Genomic DNA, 22,016 nt, shown 5'->3' with positions numbered 1-22,016 from the left:
AACAACAACAACAACAAAACCCTACTTTTGGAAGAAATGGGTTAATGGAGAGAATAGAAAATTACTTCAAAATAAATATAACTTCTGGGAATTCAATGTTATTGCACCCATAAAATGAAAAAAAAAAAAAAAAAAAAGGAAATCAGAGAATGAAAAAGAATGCTTAACACTTAACAACAACAACAAAAAATGATTGCTAACATAAGAAAAGCTCAGTACAAAGTTTGGGCGATAAAGTCAAGTAATCTCCCAGAATGTAGACCCAAAATATCAAGAGATGGGATAAATACAAGAAAAGATTAAAAGATTTAGACGTGACCCTACACTCCACTTCTAATAATTTCAAAAGATAATCAAGAAAACAGATACATTATCAAGAAAATAATACCAGTAAAGTCCTTAAGCAGAAGAGAGACACAAACCTCCCAATGCAAAGCCATGCAAATGAAAAAGACCCACATCGAGAAACATCATCATGAAATTCCAGGACACAAACGATAAAGATAAGATCGTAAAAGCTTTGAGAACGAGATGGGGGAAAAAATAGAACTGCACTTACAGAGAAATGAGAACCCAGTTGACATTTGCTAAAATACATTGGACAGAATCAGAATGGCATCCGAACTACAGGAAAATAACAACAAATTGTATGAGAAAGATAAGGTTCAATATGGTATAATTTTCAGCTAATTGTGAAAGCAGCGAAAGAAGATCCTTTCGAACATCCTTTGCCATTGGATGTTGACATTAGAAATATGGAGACATGCACATACAATTGTGCAATCAATTTCATAAAGCAACTGACATTCAGAAGCACAGACCAAGATTCCAGGAGAAAGTCTTCTGTCCTAAGAGGACTCAAGGCATATGGAGAGTTGGGGCTTCGGCTGCAGGTCACTTGTTATACACAATTCCCTTGCACTGGTAGAAGTTTTGATTGTCCTTGTAGCTGCGCTGTAGGGAATTAAGCATATGGTAGTGTGTGTTTCGTGCCTGGCACTAAGTACTCAAGTGAAAGGCAGCTTTCCTCGCCTGCTCTGGGTTCAGCAACTTGGGAACGATGAAAAAGGAGGCCATCAGGATAATGAGGAGTGACGAGTGAGTGGTCAGAGGGGAGGTGCTTCTCAGGCTGGAGACGAACTTTGTAATCCACCTGCCCATCCACACAAGGACGTTGTCTTTCCGTTGCCAATCACGAGAACATAGGTTATCATGTTTTTTTTATTGATTTATTCAACCAATAAGCATTGAGTAGTTACTAGGTGCCAGCATTGTTATTCGGTGCTGGAGATTAAGTGGTGAACAAGACAAAATCCATGTTCTAGGTGGATTAAAGGAAAAAAACAATATAATTATCTCCAGAATAGGGGTAGAGTGTTAGATAAAATTCAAAACTCATTCATTATAGAAATTCTTTGCAAACTAAGAATAGAAGAGAACTGTCTGACAGTGATAAATTAGACCTATGAGAAACCTATAGAAACATCACGCAGAACTGTTGGACTTCAGAGGTCAAGGAGACAGACATCCCTTTATCGACACTTCCATTGAGCATTGTCCTTGGAGGTCTGACTGCTACAGTTAGAAGGGGGAAAGAAATAGGAAGTAAGACGTGAAAAGAAAGAAAAACGTTGCCTTGTTTTCAGGTAAAATACCTACATAGACAATCTAAAGAAACATTGGACAATTTATCTAAATTAATATGAGAGTCCAGTAACATGGTGAGGTACAAATAGTCAAATGTCACAGAGCAGGGGACCCAGAAACTGACGTAAACACACATTGAAACCTGATGTAAGATAAAGGTGGCATTATAAATTAAAGGCGAAGAATGAGCTTTTCAAAAATGGTGCTATGACAATTGGTTCTCCATGTGGACTAAGATAAATTTAGATTTCCTGTCTCACACCATGCAATTCTAAATATATTAAAGACCAAATAGGAAACATAACTTTAAACTTTTGAAGAAAATATAGGGGGAATTTTTGTCACTTCTGAATATGGAACTAGTTCTTAAAATAAAATTTAAAAAATGAGATATTTGATCACAGTACAGAGCTTAAATTTATTGACATTAAAAAAGCTTCATAATTAAAGTGAAAAGATAAGTCAAAGTCTATAAGAAGATACTGCAGCTCATAAAAGTGGCAAAGAATTTGTGTTTAAGATATCTACACATATACCTACATATATATACACACACACATATATGTACATATACACACACATAAAATTCAAGGCATATAAATTATATTAGTAAAGTATTTAAGACATAAAATTAGTTTAAGATGTAGATATGTATATGTATGTCTAGTAAGAAATGAACAAGCCTAATAGAAAAAAAAGACAAAACAAATACCTCACAGAGGAAGAAACCTGAAAGCCAATGAGAATGTAGAAAAATAAGAATTCTCAAGAGGGTGGACCTGCAAATTTGTACAACCCTACTTTGGACAGTAATTTGGCAATATCCAGTATTAGTCTGGGTTCTCCAGAGAAACAAAACCAATAGGATACTACGTATATATGGAGGGAAGAAAGGAGAGAGAGAGAGAGAGAGAGATTTTACAGAGGCTGAGAAGCAGAAAATCTGCAGTTGACAGGCTGGCGGCCCAAGAGAACGATGGCACAGTCCCCGTCCAATGCTGAAGGCCTTAATACCAGGAGAGCTGATAGTACACGTCCTAGTCTGAAGGCAGGAGACGTCCATATCCCAGTTCATACAGCCAGAGAGAGAGAACTCTTTCTTACTCAGCCTGCTGTTCTAGTCATGCCTTCAGGGGATTGTAAGAGGCCCACCCACACTGAGGAGGCCACCTGCTTTACTCAGTCCACGGATTCAAATGTCAGTCTCACCTAGAATCATCCTCGCAGACACACCTGGAATAATATATAACCAAATGTCGGAGCACCTGTGGCCCAATCAAGTTGACGTACATTAACCATCACAAGTCAATCCCTTCCCAATTTAGTACCATACTTAATCTCCAATTAAATACAATAACAAGGTTATAATTCTGCCTCACATGACACAGCTGTCCTATGTACAACTGGAAACACACTGTCCCCTTTCCCAGAAGAGGAGGCAACGTCCTTGAGTGGTTTTCATATTCTCCTTAATATTCCATAAGTTAAATACTATAATATGAAGTTAACACCATCTTATGTTACAGGATGAAGGACTCAGAGAGGGAAGAAAACTGTATGTTAGACATTTATATATGTCACATATATATTATGTCCCTGCTCAGTGGTCATAGTTGATATTTAACCACCTTCTTCCACTACCTGTCTGCATTCCTTTTGTCTTCAGCACGCGCCTCACCTGGTCCTGGCTCCTTACTGATGGGTGACCCAAACCTTCATTCCTGGGAGGTCTGGGCCACTGCTAGTCCTGCCTGGATTGGGTTGCTGTAGTTTCCATTGGCCTTAACCACAGGAGGTGGTGACACTAAGTGACACCCTATGGGATCTCCTGGATTCCAGACTCTTCCTGCCTCCGTTGTGGGATTAGCAGTCCAGTTTCCCCTTGGGAGTCAGGACCTGTCGCCCCAGCCAGCACAGTAACTCCTTTCTTTGCCTGTTGACTCAGACGCATAAGGAGCCCAGAGTAGCTGGTGAGTCGTACCTTCCAGATCAATGGAATCATTGTCTCCTTGATGGATGCATTCCTCCCTTTGAACAAACCTAATAGAAAAAAAAGGACAAAAGTTTTTTGGAACTAAGACCTCTAGGCCAGCAGAACATAAATTCATGGAGACAGGAAGCAAAGATAATTTGCTTCCTGTGTATCACTGGGGGGTAATTATAAGTAATGCCACCTAAATTTCCACTCATTGGTTCCTGAACCCTGAATCCTGGCTATGGGAGAAACAACACCTTATATTGGACAGTGATTCAGAGCATGTACAGCCTCCTGGAGAGCCTCGCCCCAGCTCTACAAGATATTGCTATCCAGCTGGCACTGTAACTGAGTCCTCAAAGCCATTCCACCATTCTGTTAAAGCCACTGCTTCAGAATGGTGGGGAGATGGTAAGACCATTGGAATCCATGAGCAGGGGCAGTGATCAGAAGCGGTTCTGTGTGGAATACATTATGGTGGAAAAGACATTCTGTAAGTCCACAAATGGCAGTTGTGGCAGAAGCCGTATGTGTAGGAAAGACAAATGTGTACCCAGAGGAAATGTCTATTCCTGTAAGAACAAAATGCTGCCCCTTCCATGATGGAAGCAACTCAGTATAACCAACCTGCCATCAGGTAGCTGGCTGATGACCCTACAGAATGGTGCCATATGGGGGACTCGGTGTTGGTCTCTGCTGCTGGCAGATGGGGCACTGAGCCCTGGCTGAAGCCAGGTCAGCCTTGGTGCGTGGAAGTCCTTATTGCTGAACCATACATCACCTCTGTCCCCACCACCATGATCACTTCGCTCATGAGCCCACTGGGCAATAAGAGGGATGATTGTGGAAGGAAGCCAACTGGTATCCACAGAATATGCCATCCTATCTTCTTGATGGTTAAAATTCTTCCCTGCTGAGGTCACTCTTGGTGAACATTCACAAGGGACAATATCTTCATTTTTTGACCAGTCAGAGAGATCTATTCACATACCTCTTTCCCAAATTTTCTTGTCATCAATTATCCGATCATGCCCCTTCCTGATCATCCATCACGCCATTGGCCAAAGCCCATGAATTGGCACAAAGTTAGTAAAGTTGAAATGTGAATATCCTTCATCCCAGCAGTTGCACTGCTATGTAGATGACAGAGATAAATGTTTGCACACGTATGCAAGGAGACATGCACAAACTGTTTATGACAGCACTGTTTTCAATTGAAAAACTTTGGAGACAATCTAAATGCCCAGACTCTATATATTGCATAAATAAATTATCATACACGCATACAATGGAGGGCTAATTCAGCAATGAAAATGATTAGCAGGGTTAAAGATGTAAACATGGGTAACTCCAAAATGATGAGAAGTGTAAAAATCTAGTTACAAAATATCAAATACTGTATGACACCATCTATATAAAGTTTAGAATAAAACAAACCATTCCAAATTATTTTTGATAATTTCATACATAATGATAATATAAAAACTGCATGGAAAAGACAAATACCAAATTCTGTTACCTCTGAGAAGAAAGATGTGACATGGGATCTGCAAAGGGTAAAGAGGGGGCTTCGACTATATCTATGTATATAATATCATAATAGTTTATTACTTAAGAAAATACCTTAAAGTAAATATGGCAGATGAAGTTGGACGGTGGATACAGGGTTTTCATTTCATTATTTTCTATAGCTTTCTGTATGTTTTTAACTTTTCACTATAAAATCTTTGGCATTCCTTGGCTGTAGACACATCACCCTCATGTCTGGCTTTATCTTAACATGACGTTCTCCTTGCATGAACCTCTGGGACCAAATGCCCCTTTTTTATAAGAACACTACTACTGTTGGATTGGGGACAAACTCCACTCCAATATGACCTCACCTGAACTATTTATATCTGCAAATAAGGTCACATTCTGAGGTATTGGGTGTTAGGACTTCAACACTTAAATTTGTGTGTGTGTGGGGGGTACACAATGCAACCCATACCAGAACTCTGGGTGAAATTACCAGGAGAGTATGAAAAGTGCACACAGGAGGACAGGCTGCCTACTTGATCCCAACCCTTTTGAATGAACCTCACTCACTCACACAATGTGCCACCAGAACAAGAAAAGACCGGTCATCCAACCTCAGGGATTTTTCCAAACCTTCCTCACTCTCGTTCTGATCTCCTATAACGTTGTCTCATCCTGCCTCTCTCTCAGAATCTCTTGGTTAATAAATTCCCCAACTCCCTTCCTTCCCACTCCCCCACACACCTAGCTCTGTAGGTCCTTTTGTGCCATGTGTCTCTAGCTGTAAGCCTGGACACTGCCCTGTGGACATGATTTGGTGGTTTGCTGTTCCCCACACAGCAGTTTGAGGTAAGAGACGCTCTTCTCTTTGACCCAGACTATAGGATTACGCTGGCCCACATGGCCCCTGGGCAGACACAGGACTGGCTAGCCCTGACTGGCCCCTGCCATCTTTCACAGGCTGGATGGGCCAAACGGTGGAATCTCACGGCTTGATGGGCTGTTTAGAGTGAAAAGAAAAAGATCATCCAGGTTAGAAAAGGTAGCAAGGCCTGCCAAATCTAAGCTACCATGAACCCCACGGAGGAGGCACGGGTATCACACAAGACCCTGTGCACACAGCTGCCACCTGCCTCGTGTACTGTTATGGGTTTTCCTTAACATGTTCAGAAATGTAAATCTATAATCACACTTGGCATCTACTTCCAGTACCTCAAAGCCCTCATCATCAGGAAAGCTTCAACCCCAGAACTAACAGCTCATTATCACCTCATATCGTCACTAACCTCTCATTCTGGACCCCACCTTAGTGGTATGCTAGGGCCACCATAACAAAGGACCACAGACTTGGCGGCTTAAACAACAGAAATGTATGGTTTGACAGCTCTGCAGGCTGGAAGTCCAAGATCAAGGTGTCGGCAGGGCTGGCTCCTCCTGAGGCCTCTCTCCTTGACGTACCGACGGCCGTCTTCTCCCTGTGTCTTCACACGCTCTTCCCTCTGTGCGTGTCTGCGTCCTGAGCTCCTCTTCTTATAAGGACAGTCATAGTGGAATAGAACTCATCCTAATTTAACCAACCCCTGGAAAACTCTATCTCCAAATAGGGTCACATTCTGGGGTACCGGGGTTCAGGACTTCAACATGAATTTTGAGAGACACAATTCAGTCCATAACACCTCCATAGACTTGAACTTCTCAATAGTGGAGGCTGAATCCAGTTCCCCTGGGTACCTGGCACAGCCCGAACTCATGGGAGATTCTCAGTAAGTATTGGCCAAATTGAAATATCACTGAGACATCATATTCGATCATTCATGTATTTTTTTTCTTTGCAGAAGTGACACTACTTCTTTTATTCTTTCCTATTGAATTTATCCTTAACCGTTCGGTTTGTTTGGATCGAGGTCAGTATTCATGCCTTTGAGGGATGGGATATCCAAGCAGCAAACTAACACAGTAAAAATCCAAAACTGTACTATTTTAAGGGAAATACCATATTACATAGTTAAAATACTAACTTGTAGAATTTTTCATAGTTCGATTTACTACAATTTTAAAAATAATAATTATAACTCAGCTATAAAATGTTATACTGAGACTTGCTTGAATAAAAAATAAGAATATAAAGTCATTAGCCTATCTCTGGTTTGTATAGGATTTTTTAAAAGTTTGTTCCCCTAATAAGTAGGTATTTTTCTTAAATTTGTAAATATTATGTGCTTAATAAAGCTTTGCTTTTGCTCTCCTTAGAGTTTTACCTAGGATATTGCTACAATTATATCCAGACGTAAGAACTGGTGGAGAACCACTGCAATGCAATGTCCGTCCTACAGTACAAATCAAGGTGATTGTTAAAATGTGGAACCATCCCATTATATCAGACCCCATTTTTTGTGACATCCAACAAGCCAGGTTCTTATTGGCAGCCTAGGGCTTTGACAGAGTATAGAACTATGAGAGGGAATGGGAACTATAAAGAGAAGTAGAAATAGGATCAAATGAAAAAATGGAGGGAAAGAGACTTGGAGGGGAGAAAGAGAATAAAAGGAAAGAATGGAGAAAATGGTGTGGAGAGAGGAAAAATAGGGAGAGAGGGAGAAGCAGATAATTGAAAAATGACGATAAAGGTGTCAAATTATCTCTGACATTAGGGTCTTCATCTATCTCCTTGTGACAAGAATCACTTTTCAGAAGTGCTTTGCATGAAAATTAAAACACAATGGCATGTCACTGTAATGCTCCATCAGAAACAGTCTTTTGAGATAACAGTTTATTGGACTAGAGAATCCCACTAATCCCCTCACATCCACAAAGCATCTGGTGAAAAATAGCCTGAAAAGACAGTCAGCAATCTGATATTTCTATATTAACTCCCTGAAAAGGCATCTTTTCTTGAGTGACAGGAATTACCCCTGTGCTGCTGCAGGTGTGTGCGTGGTGCGGGCGTGACGGTCACGCTGTGCGTGTCCCTTAAAACCAAAGGAGCTGCTCTTTTCAGTCACTGGTATCAGAAAAAGAGCAAGACTGTCCAGCAGATAATCCCTGAATCGTGACAAGGAATAAATCTGCCAGCTGAAAATCTTGAAGGAAACTTCCTCTGGAGAAAAGGAAGGACGAGGGAAGTAAACGCACATGGGCAGAGCCGCTGCTGTCAAAATTGTAATACAGCTCCCAGCTCAAACTTTGTGTTTTATCCTTGTTAAAATATGAAACAGGATAATGCTGTGAAGCCATCTTTATTGAACGTGAATATTTAATGCAGTGTGGCCTGTGAATGGGACTGAGAGAGAGCAGCTGGAAACCAGCATGTTTCTGGGCAACTGTTATCTTTGAAAAATCATGGAAGTAATAAGACATCAAAATAGTCTTTTAAGTTTTGTCTTCAGCATGAAGCTTCTACCCTGGAGTGGGGAAATATAAAACTCCAACTGACTGTGTTGATATATGGAAATTTATCATCACAATGTCACACTTAGGAAGAATGGGAACTGTTTTGCAGATGGGAAAAAGGAAGCTCAGTCACCTAAAGGGAGGTGACACCCTGCTACTTACCTCTGAGGAGGTCACATGGTTGGGGGCGGGGGTGCTGGCTTATGAACACAAAACATGAATCCCTACCTTCTGTGATTCCATCTCTGGTATTTCGTGACACAAATTTGGGGTTGGATAGGGAAAATGGAAAAGGGCACTGTACATTTTTTGACCTTTCTGGATCTTCTTATGAATCAAGTGTTTACCATGAGGTCTTACGGGTTCTTCTTATGTTTCCTCTTCTAAAAAAATTCTTATTTTTCTAAATCCTTTTAGAATAAGTCTAGAATTCTATCTGCACTAATCTGCAAGTCTCAAACGTCAAAGAAAAGAAAACTCAAACTGTGACATCTTTCCCTCAAACTAAGTCTGCTCACCACCACCACCCCCACCGCCATCCTGCTCTCAAACACACCCCAAAGGTGAAGGTTCTTTTTTTATTTATTTATTAAATTTATTGGGGTGACAATTGTTAGTAAAATTACATAGATTTCAGGTGTACAATGCTGTATTACATCATCTATAAATCCCATTGTGTGTTCATCACCCAGAGTCAGTTCTCTTTCCATCACCATATATTCCATCCCCCTTACCCTCATCTCCCACCCCCCACCCGTGAAGGTTCTTTTTAAGTTCTCTTCTCTAACTTTTATACCATCAATGTCTTCACCCGGGGTTGCCTGAAGAGGCACATACCATGCCTTTCAAGTGTTTTGTTTGCACAAAATTAAAATCTACCCCCATTCTTTGAGCAAAATGGAATTGCCCAGAGGGGGGCGTGTGTTCAGGCTGCTCATTTGATTTTCCCAGACATACCGGCAGATCGCCCTCCAGTCTCCAAGCTGTGGTCTGAAAAATGTAGATTTAGGCAACCCTTTGTTATATATACTGCTGAAAGAGACTACACCAAGTTCCATACAACAATAAAAATTTCCAGAGTTTGCTGTAAAGATTCAGGTAAATAAAAATTCTCTAAGTGAGTGAAATGAGGATCTCCAAAGTTTATAAATATTGCCAAGGTTGGTAGTGGGTCCAGACTTGTCCTGACAAATGCTGACTCTGGACCCAGACATAAGTGGCTTGAGAGTGTGGAGTGCTCGTCACTGCAAGAAAACAGGGGGAAAGAACTGCTTTTATTTTTTATTTTATAAGGTCTGTTCACTCTTTCAAGACTCTATTATTTGTTAGGCACTAAATGTTCCTGATTTTCCAAGAAATATTATGAGCATTTTCTTATTCATTGAGAAACAAAATCTTGCAAATGTATATGAGTGTGTCAGATGTTCTTATACCCAACATAGAGGGCGGTATTATAATTAAATCAATGTAACCCACCTCCCCAGCACACACACAGGCACAGCTCATCTATTCTCTTCTATTTTATCTTTTATGGGAAACGACAGGTGGGATAAGACCTTTAATGGCTGCACGTTGGTGTCAGAGCCCCAGGTGATCAATACTGAGAACAGCCCCCGAGCTGCCTGCCCTGGGAAGAAAAGGGAAGGCTTGTCTGCACCAGGTGCCCTTTGGTGTCTGCCTGGGAGGCAGCAGGAATCCCTGTACCTTTTATTTTATTGCTGTCGGGAGCTGTCCCATGTAGGTTGAGTGATGGCCCAGAGTCAGTGTGGACCCGGCAAGGCTTGTTTTGGTGAGAGCCCTGGTGATGCTGAGTCTCCCGTGCCCAGCTGAGCAATGGAGGCATGGGCTCTGCAGAACCACGGAGCACTGAGGGTCTCTTGTCCAGCCATCTAGTCCAGGAGGAGGAGACGAAAAAGCCTCTGAGTTACCTGCCATCGCTGTGCTCCTCCAGCTTTGGCTCGGTACTCACCCAAGTAAAGGGTTCCTGCCGAGCTGAGCATGTTCCCCAAAGCTTGCTTGAAGATAGGTCAGGGGAGTATGGTGTGTGTGGGGGGGGGGCGGGGGCTCCAAGAGGGACAGTCAGCAGGGCTTCCTGTGACCTCAGCTTCTGATGAAGCTCAACTAAAGCTGAAGTGTCTAGAGTTAAGAATTAGAAAGAAGATCCTGGTTGAAAAGGTGAAAAGAAATTAAGAGTGGTTATGGAGGAGCCGTCTCTAGAGATTTGGGGGGAAAAAAAGAAAAACTTAATATAATCTGGGGAATAGTATGAATTGTAATCCTGCCTAAAATACTGGAAATGCATTTAAAATCTCTTCCACTGTTTTATTTCTACCCTCAGGGTCTCCCAGAAGCACATGGAAACAAACCAGAGGCTGCCCAGGGCTCTGTTGCCAATTCTGAGGGCTGGCACTTTAGTTTTCCAAGAAGCAGTGAATTTCCACTATTTTGAAATTAAGAGGATTCTCATTTATCATAAATCATGCTATAACACACTGTTAACAGAAAGTCCACAGGCTTGGAGTGTTCTGAAAGAAAAGAAGAAGGAAAGAGGTGAAGGTGGGGAGGGGCTCAGGGGCCGGATTAAGAGGGCTGGTCAGGGCTTTGAACTTGAAACAAAGGGAGCAGTCAGGAGGCAAAAGTCCAGGGGCATATTGCTTTGGGCCAAGATGGAGAGAAGAGGCTGGATTTGAGACAGAGCATTTGTGAGCAGCTGACGGACCAGGAACGGGTCATGAGGGATCAGGGGACTCTTGCACTCTGCATAAAGCAACAGTGTGGATGTGGGTGCCATATATTCAGACAGAGAAGACAAACGGAAGAACAGTTTGCTCTGTGCGTGTGTGCATGTGTGTACTGGGGTTGAACTGATCAATCCAAGGAGATGTCAAGTGTGCAATTGTATTTTCTGACCTGAAGTTAAAGCTGTTGCTTAGGATGAGGGGACACCTGGCTTATATATCATAGCTGAAACGCAAAGAACTGACAGAACGGTCCAAGCAGAGACTCAGGAATGAGAAGTAAAGGGGGGGGGGGTACATCAGAATCCCAAGGAGCAAATATAAGGGATGGCAGAGTAGAAGACACATATGATACCAAGAAGTGGTCAGAATAGGAGGAAGAAAACCAAGAGAATGTGGTTTCATGTAGGGGAAGGCAAGAGAGATTGTTGAGAAGGAGGGCTGATGAGGTGAGGGGACGCTGGGAGCAGTCAGCAAGATTAGCCCAGAGGAGCACCTTGGCCGGAGTCAGCTTCAAAGAAGTGAGGCTGGGAAGCTGGGCTGCACGGGCAAGGAGGCAGTGTGGGCTGTGACGGGCAGAGAGGGTGCCGTCTAGGGGGATGTGTGGACAGGTAATCTGCGCACTGTCACGCAGTCAAGGGGAGAAGAGCATGAGCTCAGGGCATCGGAGAAGCTTCCTTCCAGCACAGCTGGAGCTGGGCCTTTGGCAACAGTTAGGATTAAATCAGCTGGAGGAGAGGGACAGATTTTCACATGGGGACTAAGCCTGAACTGAGGCCGAGAACTGCCCTCTACGGTACAGTATGCACAAGCCACACAGGCCATCGGACTCTTGAGCTGTACCTAGTTCAAACTGATACACACCCAAAGTGCAAAAACATACCAAGTTTCAAAGACTTACTATAAAAAACGAATGTGCAATATCTCATTAATGACCTTATATGACTATATCTTGAAAAGATGATATATTAGATACTTGGTTTAAATAAAATAGATTCTTACAGTTAATTACATTCATTTCGTTTGCATTCTTTAAATGTGGTTGTTAGAAAATTTTAAATTACATTCACAGCTTGCTGCTTGTTTCCACCAGCAGTGCTGGCCTAGGGGTGAAATGAGAATGCGTGACACAGGGACCGCCAGGGGACAGGGTGTGTGCTCCAGGCTAAAAGGAGATTAATTTGGATAATTTTACTGGCATCTCAGTGAAAAGAACTTCCAAACGCAAACAGAGAAGTGCCAGTAGAGAGCTATTGGAGTTTCCTAAGCCAGAGAAGGACCAGCGTCTACAGGGAAATTCAGGCATAGGGGTGGGGGTGGGGGTCTGTGTTTTCAAACTGATAGAAAACTAACCCCTTGAAAACTAACCAAAGAGGAGTCAATTGTTTGTGGAAAGGTGATAAGGATGAGAGAACGCAGTGGTCCCTGGAGCCTTCTTTCTTCTCTTCCCCTGTCCCTCCAGCACTGTTATCAACAGACAATCCGAAGTATGGCCCCAATGTCAGGAGCTGAAGCCTGGGTTTGAACAGTGAGTGCACTGGACGAGAAAGGGGGGCTGTTAGCCCCGCTATGCATGTAGCCCTGTATGAGGTGCCTTCTCTCACTGAGTGAAGGTCAAGTGCAAGGACTGGGGAGTCAGGCAAAATTGCAGCTGCCCCTCCTACCTGCTGTGTGACTTTCTGTAAGTCTGATGGCCTCTCTTGGTTCAAGGGCTTGGACATAGTACCTGCTGGACATGGGATTATAGTACATTCTAATGAGGTCATGTATGAAAACTACCCAGCTGGAGGTGGGGACACATGGGATTACAGCGTGTTCTGATGAGGTCACATATGTAAAGTACACAGCTGGAGCTGAGGACTCGTGGGGCTATATCATGTTCTGATGAGGTCAAGTATGAAAAATACACAGCTGGAGCTGGGGACACATGGGATTACAGCGTGTTCTGATGAGGTCACATATGTAAAGTACACAGCTGGAGCTGGGAACTCCATGACACTCGGTCAGTACTAGTTATTGTTACTGTTAGTCCTTCTACCAGCTCTGCACGGTGGGAATTGGGATTCCCATTCTAGAGGTGATGGTGTGGACAAGACCTGTAGTCAGAGGATCTGGATTTAAAGCCTTCCACCACATCACCTGGGACAGATCACAGGTTAATAAGGAATTTACTCACAAACTTGCTGCGCTGGGCCAGCATGGGGGATGGGTGGATGGGCTGATTCATTCCTTCCACGATACACAGCTCCAGAGAAAGGGGCAACACATCCAAAAGAGATTTCCCTGTTTCTTAGGAGGTCGCCTCCCACCCCAACCCACCCCTGTCTATTTCTATGCTCTCTCCTTGGAGAGCTGGAGCCCAGTCTCCTAAAAGCCTAGGCCAGGTGCATCCTGGCTTCCAGTGCCTTCATTCATTTACACTTCACATCTAATGAGTCAGCTCACCATCTCTAGTCTTTTCGGTGGTGGGGCAGGTAAGTTATGTTGCCCCTTCTGTCGTGAGGGGAGGCCTGCGGGGTCTCTGGTCCTGCTCCCCATATAAGAACGCAGAATATGGTCAGGCCAAAAAGGAACACCCACGGAGCCATAGATAGGGGAGTCATACCACTATAGTTGCGCTGGCAGCTGGGTTGGAGACACAGGAAGCAAACATCCACCAGCACCCCAACAAGGGGTCATCCTGCACCAGTCTCACTTGAAAGCTGCAATCCGCTCTTGCTAGCTCAACCACCATCTTCTTGCTAGCTCCCACTTTCTGCTAGTGTAGTCACGGCAGTTATATTAGAGGCCAATGGCTCACTGGTAACAGCTGACGGCCAACTAGCCACAGCTGATGGCCATCCCATCACAGTTGATGACCATTTACTACCTGAGCCAGCACCTTTCCACGTGAGGCTAAGAGTCTGGAAACTGAACTCCTGGCTCTGTCCCCACACCTTCTCTGTGTGGAGGACCCAGCACAAAGAAGGCAAGAGCCTATCTTTCCATGCATTTCTTAGAGACTCCAACGAGACGGTGCCTCTCTAAGGACTGGAAGCCCCTCCCCTTAAACCTGTGCAGCCACATTTTAGGAAAGCTATCGCGGCTCTCTGTCATGCAGGGTGTCAAGTGGGGTCTCTGGTCCCACTCCCTGCATAAGAACGCAGGACATGGTGAGGCCAAAAAGGAACACCCACGGAACCATAGATAGGGGGTCATGCCATTATAGTCTCGCTGGCGGCTAGGTTGGAGACACAGGAAGCAGGAGCCACACTATCCACAACCTGCTGTCCACTTCTGTCTCTGCCAACCCACCCCACTTGCTAGCTGCAATCCACCATCCTAACTGCAATCCGCTCTTGCTAGCTCAGCCACCATCTTCTGGCTAGCCCCTATTTTCTGCTAGCGTAGCCACGGCAGTTCTATTAGTGGCCAATGGCTCACTGGTTACAGCTGACAGCCAACTAGCCACAGCTGATGGCCATCCAATCACAGTTGATGGCCATTTATTACCTGAGCCAGCACCTTTCCACGTGAGGCCGAGAGCCTAGAAACTGCACTCTTGGCTCTGTCCCCACACTGTCATTAGAAGGTAAGTACAAAAGCGCGCGCTCAGGTCGTGTGGAAGAAGGCAGGGAGATGAGGAGAGCTGCAGCCATGACGGCAGTGCGGGCACACCTGCCACTGGGCCAGGCCCCCTTTGTCCTTTGTGGGCCATCTGGGGCTCTGAGCACAACCCAGGAAGAGGACTGGGTGTTTGGGGGACCTATTTTTTGATGTCAAGAGTGCAGGGAGGTTTAAATTACTGAAAAACCTCTCACCCAAATGGTCATCTCTCACCCTCCTGTACTGTGCCCCAAATCCCAGCATTAGTGATTCAGTCTCTAATGTCACTTAGGAAGAAGATGAGGTAAAAAGTTGTGCATCCAGTAGTTCAGATAGAAGATAAACGAGAGGCAGTTTAATGACTCACCATAGGCTGTTGGTTGTATGAAGTACACTGCATCCATTCAATAACATACCAGGAAAGCTTTGAATATTGTAACAACGGATATGTCTGTTATTTGACATGGGAAGATAGTCAGGATATAGTGTTAAAAAGAAAGTTACAGAAGCATGACCCTGCTTTTGCTTTAGAAAGAGTCTTCCAATTAGGTAGATGTTAAAATTTACTTCTGAATTACATATCTTTTTTCTTTTTGCTTATCATACTTTCCAATTTTCCTATTATGAACAAAGATTGATTTTGTACTTTATTTAAATCAATTTAAAAATGCAAGTCTTCTGCTTGTCATTACTTATAAGGTACTGTCGTGCAGGGAGGCCTGCAGGGTCTCTGCTCCCACTCACCACACAAGAACGCAAGATATGGTGAGGCCAAAAAGGAACACCCACAGAGCCATAGGTAGGGGAGTCATACCACTATATTCTCGCTGGCGGCACTATACTCTCACTGGAGGCTGGATCCACACTGTCCGCAAACTGCCATCCACGCTTGCCAGCCCAGCCGCCATCTTCTTGCTAGCCCCCATTTTCTAGCAGCAATCTCTTTCTGCTAGCGTAGCCACAGCAGTTATATTAGCGGCCAATGGCTCACTGGTTACAGCTGACGGCCAACTAGCCACAGCTGATGGCCATCCAATCACAGTTGACGGCCATTTACTACCTGAGCCAGCACCTGTCCATGTGAGGCTGAGAGCCTGGAAACTACTCTCTGGGGCTCTGCGCCCACAGTACTTATAAGACATTATCCTGCTATCAGATACTTAGAAGAGAATTAGAGGCAGGATTGGCATATTCTGAGGGTAATAAAAATCTGAAATGTGGGGAATAAAGATTGCTGAGAAGAGTGTAAGAGAGCCAATAGACGGAGGAGAAGCCTCCGCCCTCCACCCCCTAACCCCTCCCACATCCCACTTTGGCACAGAAATGGTGGCCCATGATTCTGAGTTGAGCTGATCTTAATAGCTAGTTAGACAACGAGGCACCTCTGAAACAGTGACAATGGGCTACTTCATACAAGCACAATTTACTTCAATCCAACATTAATACACACTTGCAAACTTGCTTAACTCATGCTCTAGAAAATTTGATTGTGTGCATTACTGCTGATCCCTACATTGATTATTTTGCCTATTTTCTCCAGGATCCATTTTCTTCTTGGTACTTTGTAACATTACCCATAATCCTACAACCTTTGCTAAAAGACAGTGCTCTCCCAAACCATGTTTGGAAACAAGAGTAGGGAATGTTTAAATAATTCCAGTGGGTACTAAAAAGCTGTAGAAACTGATAATGCCGAAGGGTGTGTTTCCGTGGAGAGGAAATCACAGAGCAATGTGTGGGTGTGGCTATGTGAACTTTCTTATCTGTCAGGAATGACTGAACACTTTTCTGGGATCACATGGGCCTGTGAAAGGGTTCCCTGCGGCACTACCTTCGGTGAGCGTCGCAGCCACCCTGCCTCTTAGTCCCTGCCTGGCTTTAACTCAACATATTCTTTAAGGCTCTGTAGCTTCCCTTTCATGTGCTCCACCTTCCCCTACTTCCCCATTGTGAATTCTGAATAAGAAGAAAATAAATTAATAAACACAACAACAAATGTGACTAGTCCATGACGAAACCACGTGGAGCCCATACACCTGGGCTCCATCTGGGATTTGTCTTTCTCAAAGGCTCCTACCCTGTATCCCCGAAAATAAGAGCGTGTCTTATACAGTATTTCCCCGATAATAAGACCTGCTCTTATATTAATTTTTGCTCCAAAAGACACATTAGGGCATATTTTCAGGGGATGTCTTATTTTTTCATGTACAACAACCTACATTTATTCAATCACAGTCATGTCATCTTCTTCTGGAACATCATCATAATTTACTAAATGCGTCCGTCTGGCTGACGATCTTAACTGCGGCTTATTTTCCGGGTAGGTCTTATTTTCGGGTCAACACAGTAGGTTTTGATGGCTCATCCTTAAATCTCCACGACTTACCTTATGAATGAAATTTTGTAATTCTTCCCTTTGATTTCAGAACCCTGATCTCTTCAGTGTTGAACCCAGATATGACTAAACCCTTTGTCAACTTCTGCAACTTAAAGTAATTTAGGAAAACATCTGTTCCTCTTAATAAAATATTTGAAATTAAATGAGAGAAAATCTTCTAAGTCCCACCACCTTAGCACACTAACTTTAATTTGCAAACGTTTTGAGACATTTGTCATCTGTAGATGCCTTTGTAGTTATAATCATAGTGTACAAATAGTACTCCTCTCCTCGTTGAATATTACGTTATACACATTTTTCATGTGATTTCAAAGCTTGTGAAATCATAGTTGTAAGACCACATAGTATTTCACTAAGCTAGTTAACCTATCATGTAACTACTTTTGTGTTTTAGTTACTTGGGTTGCTCCCAATTTTAATTTGCTATCATTGATAATGCTATGATAATATCTTGATGTTTGTATATTGTTTCTATATTGGATGATTTATTTAATACACATTCTTAGAAATATTTTATCTGCTCAGGAGAGGAACAGTTTTTGTAGCTTTTGGTAGGCACTGTAAAACTTTTCTAAAATGATTGTAACTAATAAAGAGACTATCTCTCCTGTCATTTATAATATATGAAAAATATTATGAAATGCCTGTTTTTTAGACACTGGGCAGCAGGAAGCACGGGTGTATGGTTTGGTAGAAGGGGAAAAAACTGAGCCCCCCAGTCACTTCAACTTGCCTCTGAAGGCACTTTTCTGGATGGCAGTAAACGGAGAAAAGTCCGCACAGAGCAGAGTGACTTCACTAAGCTGAGAAGACAGACATTAGAATATGGGGGTACTGAACCAGCACAAATTTGCAGAGCAGGGTACAGAAGAGAAGGTATCAGTGGAAAGAATAAACTTCAGCAAACCTGTAAGGGTACTCCTGAAGCTTTGGCCAAATGCTAAGCTTTCATGTACAGAGCAAGAAACCACTAGTTCTAGCAAATAACAACCACTAGAGAAGGACAATTATTGGAAGAAGAACATCTACCCGGAAGACACCAGAGTTTGCACAAGCAGGAAGACAGTCACGACTTTCAGCCAGAGCGTAGAAACCTCATGGAATCCTCTGAGTTTTCAATAGCGACCCCAGCAAGACCATGTCATTGACGACTAGTCTAGCCCTAGAAAAGAAACTAACCTATACCCACCCTAACAAAGCTTTTTAAACACTCATTAATAGGATGAAGCTTATCTGCAAGTAAACTAACAGACTTCCAGAACAAAAGTTAACAGTGTATTAAGGAAGACAACAAAATCTAGACACCAAATTACAGAGCATCCATCATACCCACAATATAACAAAAATCCACCAGATATGTATGTTGAAAAAACAGACAATTGTGAAAAATAATCAGGAGAAAAATCTGATAATGAAAATTATCTTGAAACATAGAGATGATAGAATTAACAGACACGTACTTTAAAACCACTATTACCCATCAATAGACTAATGAATAAAGAAGTGGTACTTACACACAATGTAATATTACTCAGCCATAAAAAATAATGAAATCTTACTATTTGTGACAACGTGGATGGACCTAGAGGGTATTATGCCAAGTGAAATAAGTCACACTGAGAAAGACAAATACCATGTGATCTCACTTACATATGGAATATAAAGAACAAAATACATGAACAAACAAAACAGAAACAAAATCATAGATACAGAGAACAAACTGATGGTTACCAGATGAGAGGGGGTTGGGGAGCTGGGTGAATTAGGTGAAGGGATTAAGTACAAATTGGTGCTTACAAAATAGTCACGGGGATGTAAAGTACAGCATAGAGAATATAGTCAGTAACGTTGCAACAGCCATGTATAGTGCTAGGTAGTTACTAGACTAATCACTTCATAAATTATACCAATGTCTAACCACTATACTGTGCACCTGAAAGTAATACAAAATAATATTGAATGTCAACTGTAACTGAAAAAAATAATTTTAAAAAACCACTATTACAAATATGCTAAAGGAGTTAGATGAAAATATAAACATAATGAGGAAAGAAATAAGAACATTCAATAGAGAAATAGGACCTATAAAAACGGAAATTTTAGAAGTACGTAATGCAATATTTAAAACAAAAAATTTACTTCAGAGACCTAATAGCAGATTAGACACAACCAAAGGAAAAAAAAAAAAAGAGTTAATTTAAATTCAAGGCAAAGAAAACTGTCCAAACTAAGGCACAAACTGAAAAAAAATGCTGGGAAAAAATAAATAGTGCCTCATTAAACTTTAGGGTAATAGTAATCAGGTTAAAATACATGTAATTAGAGTACAGAAGTAGAGGAGAGAGGCATGGGAGAGAAAAACTATTTGAAGAGATGATGATTACTTATATTCCAATTTTGATGAAAGATGCAGGAAGATCAAAAAACTCAAACAAGAGAAATGTAAATAAATCCACGCTAAAGTACATCATAATCAAATTGCTGAAAACCAATGATAAAAATAAAGTATTAAAAGTAACCAGAGTGAAAAAGGACATACTACACAAATTTGAGAAACATTAAGAATTACTATTGACTTTTCATCAGAAATGGGACAAGTCAGAAGACAATGGAATGAGATATTTCCACTGTAAGGAAAAACAAAACAAAACAAAAAACTGTCAACCTATAAGCCCAGGAAAAAAATAAGAAAACAAAAGAAAAGAAAAACAACCTGAGTATTATATATATATATAAAAACATAAGAAGACTGAAAGATGAAGAGGAGAAGAAAACAGATCAGCTAGAGACCTCAGGACCCCTGAAATGACATGCGGTGAATTCTTGGGTGTTCTTTTTGACTTATATAGTCCAGACTGGGTGCTGGGGAAGTAAGTAATGTGGAAACACCAAACAAGAAGAGACGAAAGGAGTGAGCCCCAAGAAAATTTGCTCGCTCTTGCCATGGGACCAAGAAAAGGAGAAACTATCCAGAAAGAACACTTTTAGACAAAACTACCCTACTCTAGCCTCTTACAGATACCACAAAAAATGAGAATTAACTATATACGATTCTATACATCTGATGTTCTAGGAAAGGCAAAGCGAGTCGATGGTGAAATAAGCAGAACAGTGGTTGCTTCCAGTGGGGTGGGGATTGGCTAGGAAGCTTCATAAGGGATCTTTTGGGGATGGTGGAGTGTCTTTTATCTTGATGGAACCTGTATACAGATTTGTTAGAAATCATATGTCATTATATGTAATTAAACCCTGATAAAACTAAAAAAAGGGAACTCAACACTCTCTACATAAAGGCAAATAACAAGATGATAATATCAAACTTAAAGGAAAATTACAAATTAAGAAAATGACTTGTAAGTATGTAAGAGAGATAAAGAAGTAATACCCTTAACATGTAAGTAGATGTTATAAATCAACAAAAGCACTCTTTCCAAAAATGAGTAAAAGTTATGAAAAATCAGTTCAGAAAAGGAGAAATATAATATCCCTATGGTAAAATGATAGTCTCAATGTCACACAGTATTTAGTGGGAGAACGAGGACTAAAATTTAGATCTCCTGACTCCTTTTCTATCAAAGGGGTGGTGACTGACATCAGCAAATGTTGAAAACATTTAGGGGCACGAGAAGGTTAAGGATTATAATAACAATTTCTCCAAATGAATTTACCTGGTTATGTGATATTAGTAGAGTTCTCTTCTCTTCTTGTGTCACAAACAAGCAATTCTGAATTTATCAGAACAATCAATATGAAAGGATATGGAGACAATTCTGGGGGAAATTTTTAAAAATTGACAGAGGACAATAAGCTATAAGCACATTACAACGCAATTATTATTAAAGTGTACTAGTACAAGGATATACAAATAACTTATTGGGACAGAATATATACCTCTTTTGTATACAGAATTTTTAAAAGTAAGGAGACAATTTGTTAATAAATTTCATGGAGATAACAAATAAATAATTTTGGGGAAAAGCAATTTAGATTCTTACCATACCATACACTAGTGTGAAGATTTGATATAAATATTGAAATAGAAAGCTAGAAGAAAATAGTATCAAATAATCTAATATTCAGGGTTAACATTCTAGGCATAGAAGCAATTGAAAAAAATCTTCAAGGAAACAGACAGCACTCTTGATTTGTTAGATTATTAAGAGCTTCTGCTGATTGCTCGTAAATTCATAGCTTATTTTTAAATAAGATTTTAATTTTAATTGAAGTAAAACATTGATGCAGAAAGGTGCACAAATTGTAAGTGCGCAGTTATTCACTTCTGCTTAACAGCAACTTATATTCCACCTTTTAATAGCACAGATAAGGGGGGACTATTTTTGAACTTTATATACAGTACTGCCCACCCCTAATCCACAGTTGCACTTTCTGCGGTTTCAGTTACCCGTGGTCAGCTGTGGTCTGAAAATATTAGATGGAAAATTCCAGAAATAAGCAACTCAAAAGTTTTAAATTGTTCTGAGTATCCTGGTGAAATCTCAAGCCATTCTGCTCTGTCCTGCCAGGACTGTATCATTCGTTTGTCCAGTGGGTCCCCACCTATTGGTCATGCAGTGGCTCTAGGTGCGCAGAAGGACTGTCGCAGTACTTGTGCTCAAGTCGCCCTTATTTTACTTAATGACGGCCCCAAAGCACAAGAGGAGTGAGGAGGGCAATGCGGAAGCTGTGAAGTGTTTCCTTGAAGTGAAAAGGTGCAAGTTCTCGGCTTAAGGAGAGAAACAAAATCGTATGCTCAGGGTGCTAAGAA

General features: G+C 41.7%; 1 protein-coding gene across 1 annotated transcript in view; it reads right to left on the bottom strand.

Moving 5' to 3' along the window:
- Positions 1-111: 111 nt before the first annotated feature.
- The window catches only part of DISC1 (DISC1 scaffold protein), a 337,450-nt gene continuing 315,545 nt past the window's right edge, over positions 112-22,016 (bottom strand). Inside the window, exon 12 of the mRNA XM_019712899.2 lies at positions 112-3,687. Coding sequence (XP_019568458.2) covers positions 3,646-3,687 — 42 coding nt within the window. The 3' untranslated portion in view covers positions 112-3,645. The remainder of the gene's footprint in view (positions 3,688-22,016) is intronic.

The sequence above is a fragment of the Rhinolophus sinicus genome, linkage group LG12, assembly GCF_036562045.2.
Source record: "Rhinolophus sinicus isolate RSC01 linkage group LG12, ASM3656204v1, whole genome shotgun sequence".
In the NCBI taxonomy this organism is placed as follows: Eukaryota; Metazoa; Chordata; class Mammalia; order Chiroptera; family Rhinolophidae; genus Rhinolophus; species Rhinolophus sinicus.
Note: the sequence above shows the minus strand (reverse complement) of the source record. Positions and strands in the feature narration are given on the sequence as shown.